Source organism: Myiozetetes cayanensis, unplaced genomic scaffold, assembly GCF_022539395.1.
Source record: "Myiozetetes cayanensis isolate MyiCay16 unplaced genomic scaffold, myiCay2020 scf4, whole genome shotgun sequence".
Classification (NCBI taxonomy): domain Eukaryota; kingdom Metazoa; phylum Chordata; class Aves; order Passeriformes; family Tyrannidae; genus Myiozetetes; species Myiozetetes cayanensis.
The window spans coordinates 63498397-63518890 of record NW_026087631.1 but is presented as its reverse complement, the minus strand read 5'-3'; the positions used below and the strand labels follow the sequence as shown (position 1 = coordinate 63518890).

Genomic DNA, 20494 nt, shown 5'->3' with positions numbered 1-20494 from the left:
AATCCAAGGAACTACTTCAAAGTAAGTAGAAGTGTGTGTGTGGGGAAGAGATGATTAACAGTCAGCAGTCCTGAAAAACTGCATCAAACCAGAATTAATTCTTTTTTAGTGGTAGCCAGAGGGCTATTGAAAAAGCTTTAGATAGCTGCCATGTATCTTGACTGTCACTTGTGGCATTTTTACAAGTAAACCGGAGATACACGCTTGATATAAAATCACAGTACAGTGAGTGCCAGATTTTTCAGGAAAAAAAAAAAAAGGCATTAACAATAGATATTGATGACTGATTATGAAACTTGAGAGATCCATCAAGGATATATCCCATCCTGAGTCTGGTATTCAATATTTACTTCTACATCTTGGCTGACAGAATAAAGAACGCACTTGGTACATCTGTGAATGGCACCACGCTGGCAGGAGCTACAAGCACACTGAAAGATAGGATTAGAATTGACTAGTTGGAGAAATAGTCTGAAAGAATTTGGATGCAGTTCAGCAAGGAAAAATGAAAGATTTGTGTTGCCTGATGAGGCACTGGCTCTGCCAGAAAGGATCTGCCAAAATGGATCATATTCTGAAGAGCCTCTGCATGCAGGTAGTGCATAAGGATATTACTTTAAATTACTTCTAGGTGAATTCTTACATATAATATGCATTGTCTGAAAGGTAAATGGAGTGTTCCTTGTGCTCTGGTCAGCTTTGGTAAGGCCTCAGCTGCAAACTGTGGCCTGTTTTGGCCACTGCATCCAGTGTGGGGTGAACTAGCTGGGAAGCCCACTGGAGTGGCAAGACTGATACTGTTACTGGCAGATTTATGCAAGAAGTGACTGAAGAAACTGGAGTTGCTTGCCCTTGGGAAGACTACCATAAGGCATAACAGCCCTCATTACATATGAACTTAGATCACAGAACCATACAGTTCTTGCACAGGACAGTCCCAGGAATCACACCACATGCCTGACAGCATTGTCCAAACACTTCTTGAACTGTATGGTGTTGTGACTGCTTCCCTGGAGAGCCTGTTCCAGTGCCCAACCACTCTCTGAGTGAAGAACCCTTTCCTAATATGCAGCCTAAACCTCTCCTGGCACACTTTCATGCTGTTCCCTTGTGTCCTATCACTGGTCACCAGCAAGAAGACATCAGTGTCCTTCCCTCCACTTGTGAGGAAGCTGTGGACTGCTATGAGATCTCCCCTCAGTCTGCTCTTCTCCATGCTGAACAAACCAAGTGACCTCAGCTGCTCCTCGTATGGCTTCCAGTGTAGGCCCTTCACCATCTTCGTGGCCCTTCTTTGAATGCTCTCTAAGAGCTTTTATATTTTTCTTATACTGTGATACCCAAAACTGCACAGAGGACTCAGGTGAAACCACACTAGCACAGAGTAGAGAGGGACAATTCCCTCCTTTGACTGTCCCTACTCTGTCTTTGACAAATACCACAATGAACTGAGGGGAATAACAAGAGCACCTTTAACCATCACAGGAAAAGAGAAAAACTCCCTATATTGAAGTAATTTTATGTCAGATAATGCAGAAAAAAACTCCCCCAGGGGAAGGAGACTGCAGTCCTAGAGAATAGGCAGTTTGAAGAACAGCCATCATTGAAGCTTTCTATGGCATTTATTGGAGTGACAGGTGAGAACCTGCCTTGAGGTAAAGGGTAGATTTGATGACTTTTTGAAATCCCTTCCAGTAGTTTTTGATTTCATGATAGCTACGGTGGTGGTGTCCCATCTGTGGGATGATGCTCAGAGATGCACTTGTACTGGAGGAAGGGCACCAACAGTAGGCTGATGGCAATAGCTCCAGAGACTTCAGGGGGAAGAGATGGAGCAGGACAGGAATAGTGCACATCACTAGTTAAGTGGCAGTTCTTACCCAGGAGTTTACAACCTGTAAAAGCAGCACTGACATTGCAGTGAGCTGTGGGTAGAGGAGACTTGGCATAGGGTGTTAGAGTGCTATAGTACCAGTCCACAGTGCTGCTCCATCAGTGTCACCACCCTCTTCAGTTCCCTGACATGGGGCAGTTGGCACAGGGCACAGATTCACGGTGCCATTCCTTTTTAACAGCTCTGCTTTCATTTTCTGATGCTTCATTCATATCTGTATTGACTCCATTTGCCCTCGAGCGTGTCTGATGTGTTTCCTCTTCTTTACAGAGGAAGAGAGACAGCTTCAAGCGAACAACCGGGATTTTAATCTGCAGTTTGAATATGCTGTAAGTAACCAGCGTTTGTTGTTTCATGGAGATGTAGTCACAGATGTGGCTGCATCTGCTTCGCGTCTTGAATGTTGTTTCCAGGGGTTGAACAGAACTGCACACCAGCCATGGATCTGCAAACCAGGCAAACACATGCCAGGTGAACCATCAGAGGTGGATTGCTGCTGAGTCAGCCTGCAGAATGGGCAGTTGAAGGAGATCCGATCCTGGAAAAGCATGACACAGTGGCTTTACACACTTCCAGAACATTATTTGTGAGTCAAAGCATTTGCAGGATCAGGCTCCGAGGCCTTTCAATAACGGAACCGGGGCGGGGAGGAGGACTTTTCTGGGGAAATGTGTCTCCATTTAAAGTAAAACATGAAAGGAAATGTGTCAGTTCCTCAGCTGTTGCAGTGAAATCCTCTCTGTCAGGAAGGTTTTGAATCTGGCCCTTGTGGCTTCCTGCCAGGTTTTTTGCCAACTCTTTAACAGCCTACTTAGGTTCACATTGTGCAGTTAAATCTGTGACTCCAAGGAGCGCCCTGACACGGGCTGGCTGTGACCCAGATCTGCCAGGCTGGTGTGCCAGGGAGCCCCTTCAGCAACTTGATTTCTGAAGCACGTGGACCATTTGTTGGTGCAGTGTGAGGAGGAGGGCTAGCTCAACCACTAGACCTATCCTGCCTGGCCGCAGGGTCATCCCCTCCATGAGGCCATCCTGAAGTTGAATTCTTTCAAAGTGTTTGCAGCTGCCAATTAATAGTGAAATTAATGTTGTGCATTTTTCTCCTCTGAATATCTGAATTCCAGTGGTGAAATTAATGATTCAGTTACTTACAAGTAAAATCTGAAAAAACTCAGCATTTTAGAACACTCTAATTTCTCATGAGGTCAACAGTCTGACTTGCCAACAGGTTTGACTAATGGCAACACTAACTGGGTGGTTTTCAGTGATCACTTTTCATCCACAAACTACACAACACAGGTTAGAGACTTCCAAGGTCCAGAGCTGCTGCATGAGTCCTGAATATGAAATACATGGAAGTTAATGTATGCAAAGGACTATGCAGTGTGAATGTCTTATCAAGACTGGTGATTTGAGACTGGGAAAGTGCACTTGATTTGCACAGAACCTACCCATAGCATACTGGGGTGGGTGTTGCCACTACATATGGATTTGTCATCTTCCATTGAATGATTGCTATGTGCTGTAGGGGGGCAGGAAAGTAGGATGGAGATGGCCCATGGTGTCAGGGTGGAGAGAACAAGTAACTCTTCTGCTTTCAAGTCTATTTCTGTGAAAAGCCATTCATAAAACTGACTTTGCATGATTACTACATGCCCAGGGATTTGCAAATAACCACAATTAAGTAGATGACTTTAAGAACTCTTCAGAGTTTCCATAAGTTTATGATTAGGTGTTAAAGTGAAGGCAGCCAAAAACCAAGCTCAGTATAATCTGTTAAAACTTGGCAGTGAGTTTCGGTAATCCTGCCCATCATTTTAATCAGCTCTGGCTCATGATTTCTGGAGTCCAGTGTAAACTGAGGCTTAGGAAATCCAGAAAACTGCCCCAAAAGAGACGAGCCTTGAAGTGGTAAGTGGATGGTGAGGTACTAACAGACCTTAGGTGGTGATGCAAGCACTGCCCTAACTGTAATGGCTGTACATCCTGTCCTGCGCAGCTTATTTCCAGTAAATCCTGGCCAAAGTTCAATTTATTAACCCCACATTCGTATGGTGTATAAAAAGGACTAACCTTGCTCATAAATTGCTTCAGATCCCATGCTATAGATTGCAGGATGCATCTGCAGATGCCAAAAAGAGAGATGGTCTCCTGGTACCCTCCTATAAACATACACATGACGCTCCTAAAAGTTAGCTTTTCCAGGGAAAGGTCAAATTTGGGTCCCTTCCTAACATTCAGATTTGTCTGAACATCATGGGTTGCACTGCTGAGCACTCAGATGTGGTCCAATGAGAAAGGAAACCCACTGAGATCCAAAGGAAACCCACCAATATAACAAAGCCTATAAAGGATTTTAGACAATAAAAGCTGCAGGAGTGAGGTTTAATTTACTTGGTAACTTAAGGCCACATTAGCCATAAAACCTATAGAACAGGTTCTTGTAACAATGCTAGATGAGGCAGTAAATGTTTCTTTAGGGTGAGGCAGTTGCTGAGAAAGGCCAGTAAGGAAAAAGAAAGGGAAATGCAAACTGAGGTGTTGAGTATTGCCTTACTGCTGCACCAGGTTCCATGTCCCAGCTGGTGTGACGGTTTGAGCCTTTCACTAAAAGGAGAGTCTTTATTATGTAGGCATAGATCAAAGGTACAGATATGCTTTGTCGTCCTTTAATCTCAGTGAGAACAGGGAAGTGTGAAAGTACAACCAGAGGTGGGTGTGTTGACCCTGAATATCACTGTCCCTGGAGGGACGTTGTCCCTTCCCCATGCAAAGTTTACAGGATATCTGTGAAGGGAGAAGAGAGGAGCTGATAAAGACTTGAAAGCTCTATTGTGTCTGACATCAGCTCTGGCAGCTGCTGAAAGCTGGCCCTCCTGGTATGAAGCAAGACTCCTGAAAACACTGAAACCAGCTTTGCAGGAACCTGATGCTGCACCGTGGAGAGCCATGTCTGCCAGTGCGTGCAAGGGCACGTCCAGATCCATCACACTAGAACTTGCAGAAAACTTCAGAGTGCAAGTTCCCTTCCAGAGCTCATCAGAAAATACACAAGATGCTAAACTGCGAAGTGTCCCTGCCACACTCCTCCAGCCACGGAGCCTCTCTAACTGAGCAGGAGGGTTAGAAAAATAAAACTAAATTCAAAACAAAGTGCTGTGCAGTTAACTGGAAGGGCTGAGTGTGAAGGTACGTACTACCCACCAGCTCACAAAATTAGTTAGGAATGACTCAGAAACCAAGTGTGAATGACTGGCATGCAAACGCACTTGGAACAGCACAAAAAAGGACTCAATATAGGTCAGTAAAAATGAAAAGTCAAGTCCTAATCCTGTGTTTATTCACACTGCAAATGGAAAGATCATTCCTGAATTCAGTAAGAGGGTTGTCTGTGTAAATAAAGTGAAAAGCAGGGTGGCAGATGTGGTACAGAAAGATTTAAGGGCTTTAATCAAGGTTCTTATCTGAGTGAATTTAATCTGTCTACACTGTCCCCAGTCTGTCCGCACTGTCCCCAGCACAGCTACAGAGGGGACTACCCATGTGGGTCCACCACGATGGCCTCTACATCAACATTCTGGAGAAGGAAGTATCTTCTGAAGGCTTTTAATGTTTGCTCTGATCCCAGTTCCCTTTTATTTCTTTGCTTTCACATTGGAATTTAGCACAGCTGCACTGGGACGTCATGAAGGGCTGCGAAAACAACTTTGAAATTGGCTTTCAGACAATAGGAGAGGAAATTCAGGGCCTATGAGTCAATGACAAATTTCATCTTGGATCAGGATCCAGGGTCAAACATTCTTTCATCAGAACCAGCAGCAAGGGGGCTGCTTAGACTCTGCTTTTGTTCTCTTTAGTGAAATAGGAGGGATGTATATAACTTCCTATGGCCAATACACATTACCCTTGGCTGGATCGGCACCTGGGTTCTTATCTCTTTGAAACTTAATTGGAGAGCAGGGAGCTCCAGTAGTGGATTCCGACTCTGCTCCTCCTCCTCTGCTTGCATGTTTTGGTCTCAGAAGGATGCCTTGTGGCTTATCCTCAAGGACCTTATCCGTGTGGTCAGGGTGGTGGCACCAGCTGCCCTGTCTTTCCATCTCAAGCTTCAAATGCTTCCCACTGTCCTTCATGCGCAAGACCAAAGGGAGCATTATCTGATCAAGTGAAAAGTGGTCTGAGCAGTCCCTGAAGGAACAGATGCAGCAGCAACCTGCACTGCTTCTGCATTTAGGAAAGTGTTAGCTGGATTTGTATAAGGACCAGCTGAGGCACTGACAGGGAGCAGCCAGAGTAGGGCTGCCCTACAAGAGTGCCAAGCTGGGAGTGGGTGTGGAGGTGATCCCAGCTCAGGCAGAGCCCTCACTGACCAGGGTGCAGTCCTGCAGCATCTGGCTGAGGGGGACAAGGCAGGATGCTGGTAGTGGGACCCATCCTGACCATCACAGACAAGGTGAGGTAATGAACCAGGTCCAGGGCCCACCTGGGGAGCCAGGAAGGAGCTGTGAGAGACAGGGCTAAAGATAAGTCTATATGACTATCAAGGTCCATTCAGGAGGCAGAGCCGGATAGGTCTATCTAGGAAACAAGGACAGATGTCAGTCTGGAGAGAGGGACTCGTACAGCGTAACTTAGGTGTGGATAGAAGGCTCAAGGCTGCGTTTAAATGACCACCTGTGGTTGTGGATGGAGACACCAGGTGAGGTCAAGGCCCTTAAGGCATATTAGGGCCCTGAGAAGCACAGTAAGGTTGAGCTGTGCCAGACGTGAGCTTCACTGAAGTCTATATATTCTCCTTTGGACCAAGTCCTTCACTCTTCGTCAGACTAGGCTTCATGGAGGCAAAACTCTGACCATACTACTAGGGAATCTTGTTGTGTGAGACCCTGATGAGCAGAGTACAGTGGTTGGGAGTTTGCCTCCTTTGCACCACTCAGCAGTGCTCTGCCCTTTCTCTTCTCTACTCCTTCCTTCCAGGCAACAGCTTCAGGTACTGAGCCGAGCCAGAAGAGATCACAGTGTAGTCAAAGAGGATGACTAAGAGACAAGACCTTTAGGTGCTGTGCTTGGCCTGCCTGCGAGTAATGACATGAGGTCATCAAGTCATCAAGCCTTGCCACCTCTGTGTCCTCCTTTGCACCACCATGATGAGGACACTCACCACAGTGATGATTAACTGCTCAGTAAATGGGACGACACCAGGCAGAAGGAGCAACAGAGGAAAACACAGTCAGTGACCACATCTTCCTAGAGATTTTCCTGGAATACCCAACATATGATGAGATCCTGGAACTCCTTTCATTAGTACTGCCAAGAGGGGTTCTAGGGGTTAGATATGTAAGACATTCCCATTGTTTTTGTGTTAAAAGAAAAAAAAGAAAAAAAAAAGAAAAAAGGGAAAAAAAGAGAATTGTGGTTTGGTTATAGATATTTTTATTGCTGGTGTTTGGCTAGTCTGTTACTCCTGGGAGTTTATTTTTTTACAGGGACCTTTACAGGGACCAGGTTAACACCATTACATCCTGTTGGCCTTTCTCAGTCTTCTGTTGAGTTGGGGCTGCTGCCCACCATCAGGAACAAGGCAGTAAACTTTGAAAGCTTAAAACTGATCTGGTCTGACTGTTCTGTACTCTATGTGAAAACAAAGCTTCTGTGGCACCATCTGCACTGTTAACAAGAGTTGGTTAAATATCTTTGTGAGCACATTCACAGCCCTACAGTCACAAGTTTACTTTATGGCCTCTGCATGCTTTCCAGTGGTGCTGCTGCAGTCAAACAAAATGCCTTGGAATTGTGCTCCCACTGCCTCCTTGCGAGGCTTTATCAAAACACCTGGGAAAGACATTTCTGCCTCTCAGCTGTTCCATCGGTCTGTACCTAAGGCTCCACAGGTACCAGGGAAAGTGCCACATGTGGTGGCATAACACCTCCCTGTGGGATTGCTGCACTTTTGCTAAAATTTGCTTTGGGCTGGTTTGTCCAGCTACTGGGAACTATTATGTCACTGAGCCAGGGGTATAAATTCAGAGGGTCAATACCCTGCCATACCCTTTAGTCCCCTGTAATCTATTCGCAAAAGCAGCAGTGTCTCTTATTTCCAGTGACTTTTATGGTGAGGAGATGATTTGTTTGCTCAGCGAACAAAGGTAGGAACCATCTGCTGAGTTTTGCCTGCAGTTGGACGTCACAGGCGGGCTTCTGAAAACACCCCCAAAGTAACAGCTCATCCTCCAGATCTGGACTTGTGTAACTGTGGCGCGATGAGCACTATTCTTAGGGACAGCATTTTGGTGGAGTCACACCTCCAGGAGGTGTGAATCTAGCCCCTGAAAAGAGCAGATGAGAATAATCCCTCACCCACAGACGACATTGCTCTGGTGTCAAGCTCGCATCTGGAGAGCTTAAGGCTGACGGTGGGTAACCCTGCTCAAACCTGTCCATTTAGGACAGAGATGCATGCAGGGAGTGCCCTCAGAAAAGCAGAAGTCTAGGGCAAATCTGGAACTAAGAGTAAAGCTCCTCATTCCCATCTTTATGCTTACCCCATAGAGCTGCTTTGCTTAGCCACTGATTTTTATACATCTATAGGAAAACCAGAAGTTCCGGTAAGGCCTCTCAACATGTAGTTGCTGTTAGAAAGATTTTTCCTCTCCATGACTTTTTCTCTATGGGAGTTTCCCTCGCTGAAGGCAGAGAATGGGGAATTTGAGGCAGGCGATGTGTTAGAGGCGTTGCTTATAAAATGACGGCTGCATATGGACTATTTAAACACTGCAGTGCTGTAGTTTCCAAAGCATCTCTCCCACCCCAGAGTCATGTTATGGTACAGCTCTACAGAGCAAAGGGAATGATGGTGTTAAGCATCAAACAGAAAGGTAAGATCAAGAGCAAAGGGCAACTGAGGTTTCCCTGTAGTCAACCAAGAGCCTGAACTGTCAAAACACACAGCCCTGTAGTGTTCCATGAAAACACAAATGATATGTGAGAGAACTGGGTTTATTCAAGGAAAAGACAAGGCTTCCTGTTGACTTGATTTTGGTCTTCCAGTACCTGAAGAGAGCCCACAAAAATGATGGAGAAGGACTTTTCACAAGAGCATGTAGTGCCAGGGCAGGGGGGAATGGCTTCAAACTGAAAGAGAGTACAATTAGATTAGATATTAGGAAGATGTTCTTTGTTGTGAGGGTGGTGAGGCACTGGCACAGGTTGCCCAGAGAAGCTGTGGCTACCCCATCCCTGGCAGTGTTCAAGAGTGGATGGCACTCTGAGCAGCCTGGACTAGTAGAAGATGTCTCTGCCCATGGCAGGGGGTTTGGAACAACATGATGTTTAAGGTCACTTCCAACCCAAACCATTCTGTGACTCTGTGATACCTTGCACAGGGTTCAAATGTATCCATGATGTGCGAATGCAGAGCTCTGAACTGGAAAGGCTGAAGGTTTCCCTAGTTTGTCATTATAATTTACCATTAATATTGCTTTAGCCCCCGGGGTCCATGGGCAAGTTAAGTGTTGAATTAGAAAGCTTCATTGTAGTTACAAGGGGTTTTTTTCAGATGATTAGTTTTAACTATAGATTCTATAACAATGAGAAGATCCGTGATAATACTCCCTGTCCATATCTGGAGGTCTTAAGGGTTCCAGTGTCCCAAAAGACAATATGTGCCCAACAGTATCATGATCCTGAACAGCTATGGAGAATACATTGGATGTCCAGATTCCTGTAGTTAAACATTTGGAAGCTGTTATGTCTGAGGTTTTTACCAGGCCTAATGGCAATAGGAAACAAAATGAACGGCTGTGGTTCATTCGGTGGTTTTCCTGACGTAATTAATGGACAGAAATAGAAGACAGGAATTGAAATAAACCACTCCCATTCTTTTCTTATTCCCCTCTGAGATTTTTTCAGGCAAAGATCTATGAACTTTATCTGAATGTTTACTGAGTAGTTTTTCCCATGTTGTATGTGACTCCCTGAAATCTGTTGTTGCACAAAGGTCAAGTCCTCTGCACTTACTTTTTCCTGCAGCTACTGTCTTCTCTTTATTTTTTTTTATTTTTAAAGTAAGTGACCGTGATGCTTTTCTTCAGGACAGTGGGCAGGGAGCATATTTAGATTCAGTTTTTATTAAAAAATCTGCTGTACTCTGTGTCTGGTGGACACAGTCATGTCAAGCAGTTTAGTTCTCATTATGCTGGGTTTGAAGAGGATGCTGCTATTCCTTTGCTTCTGTTTCAACAGTGTCCATGAAGGCTGCCTGCAATACATATCCCATGGTAAAGAATTTGGAAATAAACCAAATTTTAAACTTTATCATGAGTTTAACTCATGACAGAGTTAATGACACTTGAAGGTGGCTATACAATGCTAGAAGAGAGGCAATACTGTTTATATGATGATTGCTGATAAATATCCTTTCTTGTTGGAGTGCAGTCAATGGGAGATTTGGCTAGCTCTTCCATGAAGGGTGCTTCCATTTCTGCCCTTTTAGAGACTTACTCATTCAGCTACGTCTGATATTTTAGGGATAAAATATGAAGTTAATGCTGAAGAGCATTGCTGTACTTTGTGTCTGAACATAAAGAAATACAGTAACTGCCTAAAATGAAATAGCTTCCCCCATACACACCTTACACTGGTAATTTTAAGTAATTGATTTAGTGGTAGAAAAAATGCTGATGTGTGTCAGTGTAGATGTTGAGATCGTGGATTAATGCATGGATTAGAAGTGGGCTGTGATTCATACTTAGTAACTTCTGTCCTCCCACGAGCTTAGCAATATCTAAAGGCTATTACAATACTGCAATCACCATTTTCACTTCTGTTGAACCAGCAAACCTGTTAGAGAATGACAGTGCACTTCATATCTGCCTCCTTGTGCTGTCACACCTCAGGTTACCTGGAAGGGGGTTAATAGGCATAATCTGGAGAGCTTCTGGCAGGGGAAATTTTAGATGTGCTGGCAGCAGATGACATAAATCCGTCCAGGACTAAACCTGGATGAGTGCCTGTTAAACTGCAAATGAAAAGGAAGTCTAGTGTAGAAAACTGAATGGACAGCCCAAGGTGATGGGCTCAGTATGATGGATTGAGCCTGACTGGCTGGTATCAAGTATTGGACCAGAGTTCTCTGAGCTTTGCAGGAGAAAATGCCCAGTTCTTTAATCTAGAGCTTGGGTCTTTGGTTTGCAGAACTCAGACAGGGGAGCAGCTGCTTCTTGAGGCCGTCTGCAATTAGAAAAAGAAACTGGAAATAGGGAAGAGCTGCAACTCGCTTGCTGAAATAGTGAGTTCTTGTGTTTGTGGCTGTTTGCACAAGGCTGTATTCAAGTGATCTTTGTGGAATAGAAACAAGCCATCCCTTGAAGTTGCTGAGCTGAAAGGTTGCTGAATTAGCCGAAAATAATAATAATGTCGTATTCTACTCATGAGAGGACCTTTAGCTCCTGTGGGGTTGTCCAGTCGATGTGTGCTTCAAAGTCTCAGGCAAGCTTCAGATGGTTGACCTGGCATGTGTTTTCTAGCCCTGCTTTGTAGATTCTGACAGCAAAATTGTTGTGTTCTGGTTACAGTTCTTAATTTTATTTGTGCATGTGTAAGTAAGAAGACTATTAATAAAGTGAAGATGTGTCTCTTTGTGAGCAACTGTATGTACCTGTATCTACCTGCAGCAGCACTGGCATAAACTAAGCATCATGTTTTCGCCAGTTCCCGGAGGAATTCTCTGTTTATCCAGGCTTGGCATGATTGTGTGGGGGAAAAGGAAACGTTTTCTGAGCTGCTGTTGGAAACAATGCTATTGCTAAATATAAGCAAGTAAAACATAGTTGAAATGTGTTGTGCTGTAATTTTGTTTCCTGTTTTACCAATCCTACTTATTTTCCTTTTATTTTTTTCCTTACAGAACAATTCAATTAAAACATCGAAATACAATTTCTTCACTTTTCTGCCTCTCAACCTGTTTGAACAGTTTCAGCGAATAGCCAATGCCTACTTTCTTTTCTTGCTGATTTTGCAGGTATGACTTCACTGTGCTGTTTCCAGCAGCTTGTGTTCTTTGTTATCAAAGCCAGTCTGTGTTTGACAGATGTAATGAAGAGCAAGTTATATCCCTATTGTGAATTAGTGTCTTTGTAAAACCTTATAGTAGATAGAAAGTAGGGCAGAGAAAAAGCAATTTTCTCTCTTAGCTTTGCATATAAGGATTTGAACTAAATGAAGAAAAAAAATTTAATTAAAGTTTTCAACAAATTGTGCAACTTTTTCATGCCATGCCCTACTACCCCTTTATGTCTACATCTGATTGCTCCTGGCTGTCCTCAGATTTGCATTACTTATTCCTTCTGTAGTATAAAGCCAAGATGTCTCTTCCCAATAGATTTTAAGGCACATTCCACTGGCAGTCTCAAAGGAAACAGCAAGAAGAATAAATGTATAACCTATGCTGTTTCCCTGGGCAGTAAGGAGTTAACGTCAGGAAGGCTCAAGGTTGTGGGTAGTTTGTATGAAGGTGGATATTGCTGCTCCCTGCTCCAGGATGAGGAAGGTGTCCAGTATGGAGTGTGTCAGACATTGGTGATGCTATTGAACCCTGTGGCTCATAGTGGCATTGAGTTGCACTTTGCTCATTGCTGCTGGTAATAATACACTCTGTCTGAAAGCTGAACATACTGGAGAAATTGATACCAGGATTTCTGACCCTTTGCACTTTGCTAAAATACAGCAGTGCACTCTGTTATTGTCGAGTCATATCAGTATACATGTTATCAGGAAAAAGGGTATAATTTTGAGGGTGTTTCAAGTATGATGTTTTAAATTTGACCATTTCAATGCACACAAATTTGCAAAATAACTAATTTCAAATACTTTTTTTACAATTTCAGCTCAAAAAAAGCATAGGTAAAATGTGGTTAAGCCTGCAGCAAACCACGTGATCTGCTTTGACAGGGAATGAATTTTGGAAATTTCAGTGGCTGTATATTTTTCAAGAAACTAGTGAAAATGCCTTTTCAGCTAAGCTGACAGTACTGTTCCTGTGTTGTTGTACTGCACTCTAGCTGTTTGTCTGTCAAATTCATACTGTTTCACACTATTTGCCTTAAATTATTTCACTGTGTGTTTTGCTGAGCCATCTAGGAGAGAGAGACTGTATATAAAAGCACACAGCTGTTTATTTACATCAAGGTGGTCTAAAGAGGGCAGACATTAGTCTGTTATATCTACATATTGCTCCATTTAATTTTTTTCCCCATCCCTGTGGCACTGGGTGTATCAATTCCTTCATCAGAAGTGGATGTTGTGAGTAGGCTGTGGGGACTCTGCCTGCCTACTCCTTTGTCACAGACCAGTGGGACATTCATATTGCCAGTTAGGTGAGAAGGTAGCAGTTGCAGCCTCTACAGCTGAGCAGATTTGTGCTTGCCTCTAAACATCATTCTTCCTGGATAGATTTGGTGGTGCCTGTAGGATCTGGGCTGTGACAGTGCATAAATGTCAACTTGACAATACACATGGAGTTTTGACACTGCCCAAATCCAAAGTGATGGACACACTAATGCTGGTTTCACATTGTTTCCATCCCTAGTGCTGTGCTTTTAGAGGAAGGGGAGAACATCTACCTCTCCATCACTGAAAGCATGACAGAATCACCTTGAACTCTTGGGTTCTCTCATTATTAAAGATGTAGGAAACAAAAATGGCTTTGCTGGTCTTGGAAGAGCAAAGTCAGCCCTGGCAACAGCTGTGTGTTTTTTAGTGATGTGAAGTTTACTTCAGCAAAATGTTAAGAGTTGCTGAAAGAAAGAACAGAAGCTTTTGAAGGCTTTGCACAGCTGGCTTTGCTCAGATAGCTTGGAGTTCCTCACAGCAGGCTTTGCTTGCCCATGTCAGTATTTCCAAGGAAATCCACTGGGGACTAATTTTACAAACAATAAGAAATAGCAACCCACTACACTTTTTGACAGCTCCAAGTTTATAACTGAAATTACAGCTTGTTTGTAAGCAAAGCTTGGGTTCCCTGGCTCTCCCACCTTTGTGGGGTCACATATCAAGGATAAAGCTGCATTTCTTTATTTATTCTATATTCAGATACCACAGAAAAATTTTGTGTGCAGCTTGATTAGGAAACAGTGGTTTTCTGAACTGGCAGGAAATTTCTTAACTCAGATCTTTTCTTCCTACAGTTGATTCCTCAGATTTCCTCACTGGCCTGGTTTACAACGGTGGTGCCCCTGGTTCTGGTGCTGGCTGTGTCAGGCGTAAAAGATGCCATCGATGATTTCGTAAGATCTGCATTTCTGACCTGTACTTTGGAGTTTGCCTGTGATTCTTCAGCACAGTGACTAAAACAAACCACTTAAACACAGCCGGAGGCAGGCAGTTGGAGAACTAGTCTGTGGCCAAGATGGGGGCTGAGATTAGATACCCAGATCTACAGTTTGTTACCTAAAAAGGAGCTAGAATTTCCATATTGCTGAGCAGCCCAACAGCCCCATTGACTTTCTCTGAAACTGCTTAGCATGTCTGAAAATGTGGTCACTGGTAGGTATGTCTGGACACTGGCACAGAAGTCCACTTAGGCTTCCACTTCGGACAACTCATCCTCTGTCATCTAGCTCACGTATGTGGAAAAATCATTTGGTAGGAAGCAAGAGCTTAACCCACCTGTGATTTTTCAAACTTGCCCAGATTTGGTGACAGTTTATTCCCAACAGGGCTAATAGTCAAAGTCCCAATGACTTCACTGGGTGATGTTACAGCTGGTTTTATAATCTGATTTTCTCTTGTTATTAAAATAATTTTCATGCTCTATGGAGCAATGCCAAAACATGTGTGGCCACTTTCCATATCAGAGCAGAAGACTGAATTTCTCTGGTGTTTAGAAACTGAAATGGGCAGAAGCAACACCGAGTCAGAAGTGTGTTGTGACATACAAGGCTCTACCCTCCTTCTTCCCACCAAGAATAAGCCCTGTGTTGCCTGTTGCTCTTTGCAGACTAGTTATGCCCTGTGTTAACAAGTGTAAACATGCACTAGACTCTGACTCAGCTGTGACCCTAATGTGCCTGACCCATTCAGCCAGCTGGGTGGAAACCCAAAATGTTAATGAACTGCCTGCGGCTCTAGTGTGCTTGGTTTCCTGGAAATGCCTTTTAACTTACTGATCCAATTTTCAGAATCGACACAAAAGCGACAAACACGTCAACAACCGCCCAGTCCAGGTCCTGATCAATGGCATGTAAGTTCTTTTTGCCATAATTCTGACTGTCAAGGACATTCTATTAGTAATATTTTTAAGTGTGTGTGTGTGTGTGTGTGTGTGTGTGTGTGTGTTTCCAAAGAATCCCTAAACATTTTAGAATTGAATTGTGTCTCACACTACTTGTTCATCGTGGAGTTTTAGACAATGGGTCCAATTAATGAACCTAAGACACAGTACCACAACCTGTGCTGTGGCCTTGTACTGACAAAAAATAAACTCTTTCTGTTCCTGGATATATATGTTTAAGTAAGCTGTACTTTGAGAGTTGTGAGTCATTTTACTCCTTACTCCAGAAGTGATGAGCAAAGCTATCCTGTGTCCATTTATGCTCATGGCATTTATTTTGCATTAAGCAATACTGGGCATTATCAACAAGTTATTTGAAATTAAGAAGCTGGAATTACTCCCTCGTACATGTCATAATACTTTGAGTGTGTGTAGCACTTCTGGCTTAAATGTACTCAAAACATTTCAGCTGTGTGCTTTGGACATTGCACTGATAGCATTGTTCTTTCCTGGAGGAAAAAAAAAAGAAGAGGCTTTGACTTTTGTGGCAGACAGATGTGCTGTTTACTTGCAGCACCATGGAGTCCAACTCTGTGTAGGACATGGCTGCAGACACTTGTGAAGTCTCTGGTGACTTCCATGATATAGACAGCAAACAGTATGTTATGTAAGCTTCAACAGATGAGCACACAGTTAAAAATATATACACTGGAAACGAAAGAATAGGAACACACTCTTTGTGCTTTCTGCTAAGTAAACCAGTTTCTTAGTTTACTACATATTAATAACTGTGTCTAGGAAACACAAATTGATATAGAAGTTTTATAACATTCTGCCTTTTTCAAAAATTGGAAACCACAGGTCCTGCCCAGTTCTGACCAACATTAAAAAAGCTGAGTTCAAGCTTAAGTACCAAGTCCTGTTTTGAGACAGTTCCTGATATTCCTCACTTCTAGATTTTGCATATAGTTATCATGACTTAGTTACATTTGTGCTTGCAGTCTAGCTGGCTGCCTGTGTGCACGTCTGGCTTGGTGCTATGGAGAGCACTGCAGACTTGGCTCAGGTAGGCACATGCACAGCCAAATGCACAACCTGCATTGACCTTCCTGACAGCCAGTTACTGCGGCCCATACCACTTCAAAAACCTAACACAAGCAGTTTTCACAGGTGCTTGGGAAGTCTGTTACACAAAACAGAGAGGTTTATTTTCTGAGACAATGTGGGCCTTTAAGAGAAGGGAGGAGTATTTGGGCCAGAGACAAGGACAGTTCACATGGACTGTGCTGCTGTTGTGGGACTTGATCTCAACCTGGCACAGGTCACCCCAAACACTGCTTTTTACTGCTTCTTACTGCTTTTTACTGCTGTTTTTTGCATTGTGGTGGTCTGCTAGCTTAGTACGTATCAGGACACATCATGGCAGACCCTGTTCCATCTTATCAACAGCCCAAGCCTGGCTCCAGGAGCAGAGACGAGTATACTGCTCTCCCGAGGGGTGTTCGCTTTACGTGCTTCCTTACCAGAAGTTTTCTTGCAGGTTGAAGGAACAAAAATGGATGAATGTCCAAGTGGGGGATATAATAAAACTAGAAAACAACAACTTTGTGACGGTGAGTGCTGCTTCTCTCTATCCTGATCACAATTAATCTCTCTCACTCTTATCATTCACAAGAAAATCAGTCCCAGTGTGGCAGTAACCACAAGCAGCATTGTGGTGCAGTGCCCACTGACTGTGTGAACTCATGCCAAGTCTGTCTGTCTGTGTTCAGGCTGATCTGCTGTTACTCTCGAGCAGCGAACCACACAGCCTGACGTACATCGAGACAGCTGAGCTGGATGGGTAAGTGAGCCCAGCCCTTGGGTGCAGTCACTGCAAAGCCTGGTGACCCTGGGTGCTGCAGACATACCTGCAATAGCTTTTGTAGCAACAGTTTCATAATATTGTGGAATACACTTTGGGTAGGTATCTTGAAAATAACATCTTCTGATGGATACTTTTCCTCCAGTCATGTGAGAGGGGAACTTTTCAGTGGCGGTTCTAACACTGAGAGTTAGAGACAGGTTTGTGCAATATCACAGGTAGCTTTGTTTATCTCCCATAGTCTTTTCTTTTAGACAGATTATCTGAGTGAGATAGTCATAATGAATAGGTTCAGTAATCTCCTTTGGACAGCTATGCCATAATATCAATGCATGCACACTGCAAAGGTTCCAAATGCTGCTCACTCCAGGACACAACTGGGCACAAGGCGCTTGTATCAATTGGAATAAAGTGGACCTGACCTCATCTTTATGACCCAATTTGCATTGCTGTTTCTGCACTGCCTGCATCTAAGCAAGACCAGAGAGTTTGAGAAATTGTGTCTGTCCCAAGACCCTACAGATAGCCCTCTGGACTTTCCCCGTTTGATTTCTGCTGAACACGAGCTTGTAGCATTTGCACGTACAAGTGCCACTTTTAAGAGACCTTGAACAAATGCAGTATTCTTTTGACATTGCATTTCAAACTCCCCAGCTAGCTAGTCCAGAGACTGGAGTACTCTTCAGGATCAGAATACCGTGGGAGAGATCCAGAGCTCTGCTGTATGCTCAGATACCTTGGGGTGAAATGTGTCAGGAGTGACAAGATACACACCTCACCTCTTGCCTCACCTTCTTTGGTACCATGATACCATGCCCAGAATTCCTTAGTCTTTGCAACTGAAAGAGACAATTTACACCCACTGGCCAGGTGAAAAAGGCATATGGTAACACATCGGATGTCCAAGGAAGAAGACTGTTCCCAAGAGCAGAAGTGACTTTCAGGGAGAGCTTTCAGTTCACATACAACTTTCAGTTCATGTTTTTGTCTTGTGTTGTTTGTCACAGTGAAACAAACCTGAAGGTGAAGCAGGCACTGACAGTCACTGCAGAGCTTGGAGAAGATCTTCAGAAGCTGACAGAGTTCAATGGTGAGTAAAATTTACTTTTCAAAGGATTTGCCTAAACTCCAGAGTCCAGAGAGTGGTTGGGACTCCCAGGCTGTCCACTGCCTCCTGCTGCACCGTGCATGGCTGTAACCTGAAACTGCATTGGTGGCAATTCTACTTCTGGACACACACTTTGCCTTTGTCTCTGTCTGTACATGTTGAGACTTGAACCCCAGTAAAAGACTTCATGTAACTGCATAATGGAATCTGTTTTGCCAAAGCCTTATGCTTAGTTCTGATCTCAAAACATTCTCACTCTGCACTTTACATGGATGCAGCAATGCTGATGCACCCATTACATTTATCTTCTGAGAAGCAGCACTTTCCAGTCACCACACAGACCTAGGGGACTAACTCTGTGCACACAGGATGGGTGACTACTTTCCAGCCTTAAAGCATTCCTCTCCTCTCTGCATTTTAAAATATTTAAAGGCAGGCAATGCAGATGTGGTTAACAGGAAACATGTCCTTTTTTGCACTGTTTTGTGTATCAAATTAGGATAGGATAGGATAGGATAGGATAGGATAGGATAGGATAGGATAGGATAGGATAGGACAAAATACAATAGAATAGAAGTTGGAAGGGACCTACAACAATCATGTAGTCCAACTGCCTGATCTCTTCAGGGCTGACCAAAAGCTAAGGTATGTTTTTAAGGGCATTGCCCAGATACCTCTTAAACCTGACAGGCTTGAGGGCGTCCATCATCCCTCTAGGAAGCTTGTTCCAGTGTGTGATCACCCTTTCAGCAAAGGAATGTTTCCTACTGTCCAGTCTGAACCTCTCCTGGTGCAACTTTAACCATTGCCGTGTATCCTGTCACTGAGTACCTGGGAATACATAGCAGCACATACACAGAAAGGAGCCAGATCTGTCAGAACCAGAATACTCCATGCTCACACATCATCTGCCTGTGGAGAGAGGACGACGGAACAGACCTAGTGATGTTAGTCACGTTCTGCAGTGCCCTGCTGGCTTACATACGAGGACAGGATTACAGGGACAGTCGGTATGGAAAGGTTTGGATTGAGTGCTGCTGTCCTTGGAACATCTCAAGGATAGCAGGCTCTCAGGAAATACTTTAGATAAAGGAGGAAAATAATTTTTTAAACATTCTTTTTGATGATTTCAGGACAAGTGGTGGGGATGTGGCACAAAGAGTATAAAGCTGGCACTGTCTCTGGTACAGTTTGTTTTGCCTTCTTTGTTGAGGTTTTAGGCAATAATGTGTGTGGTCTTTGCTGAATGTCAGCTCGGTACATCGGCATTTCTCTGAAGTGATGGCTGAGGTTTTGAGTGGTTTAGGTCTTGAGAAATGTGTTTTTACAGATTCAGTTAGATGCTTTATATTAGTAATCAGAGTGGTATGCCTTTATTATTTTCCTGAACAGGCTGCAGTGTCTATCAATTTGTAAGCAAAATCTTAATCTAAAATCATTTTTCAAGCATTTTCAGTGTGATGCTTATCTGAGCGCAATGCATTCTTGGAAGTGCCTATTTTAAAAAACGTTTAAAAGTATTTTGGAAAATTGCAAATTTTCTTATCAGATATTTATTTATTCTGTAAACCTCTATTTTAGTTATGTTGTAAATAAAAGTGGCCTCCTCACAATACTTAAAATGAATAAAATGTTTCCCAGGATGATTTATATTTGGCAGTGTACTGGGAAGAGTGCCTGGAATCAGACTCAACCTTTCATTTCCCTTAGCAAACCTCTGCAGAAATATTTAAATATTTATGTAACTCTTTATCTAATTACTTTTTAAGACAGGAAGAGAGGAAAGGGTCAAGCAGCTAATACAGGCACTCAGTGGAACGCTTAATGTGAGTTATGATGTTTGTTTGACATAGCGATGGTTCAGATAAGGAAGATGCTTGCAAAACACTGGACTTCTTTATTTGATTTAGGGAACTGCGAGATGAGAAAGGAAACAATACTTTTCGGTTACCTACTACTTACCACATGTTGACTTGGCAGTATTTAACCTTTCAGTTGAATGCACTCCAGGCATCTTACTGCTGCTAGTGGGAGAGGGAGACAGGAGGCATGGTGTCTTGCTGTGGTATCTTCAGCTGCAGTTAATGGGTCAGTGCAGGTCGACTGGGTGAATCTGTAGAGCTTCTCACTCTTTTGTGATCTGTCTCATTTGGATGAATCCCTCCAGATCTCAAAATCAGCACTTCAGTAACCCAGACCCCCCTGCTTACGGGAGAGCAGACCTGGACATGCAAGGCGCTCACATGAGCGCTGTCCCACCACTGACACAGTGTCCCTGCTGGGAGATCGTGCCCTGGGTTTGGTTTGCCAAAGTCTCATTGTGCTGTTTCGGGTTGCAGTGCAAAGCCTTTGTTTCCTTTG

The 20494-nt window shown here is 43.6% G+C and overlaps 1 protein-coding gene across 3 annotated transcripts in view; it reads left to right on the top strand.

Annotated features, from left to right (window-relative positions):
• The window catches only part of LOC126647380 (phospholipid-transporting ATPase FetA-like), an 87374-nt gene that overhangs the window by 30635 nt on the left and 36245 nt on the right, over positions 1 to 20494 (top strand). For all 3 annotated transcript variants that reach the window (XM_050329574.1, XM_050329576.1, XM_050329575.1), the window contains exons 3-9: positions 2165 to 2223; positions 11799 to 11912; positions 14077 to 14175; positions 15070 to 15131; positions 16702 to 16774; positions 16934 to 17004; positions 18033 to 18115. In XM_050329574.1, coding sequence (XP_050185531.1) covers positions 2165 to 2223; positions 11799 to 11912; positions 14077 to 14175; positions 15070 to 15131; positions 16702 to 16774; positions 16934 to 17004; positions 18033 to 18115 — 561 coding nt within the window. The remainder of the gene's footprint in view (positions 1 to 2164; positions 2224 to 11798; positions 11913 to 14076; positions 14176 to 15069; positions 15132 to 16701; positions 16775 to 16933; positions 17005 to 18032; positions 18116 to 20494) is intronic.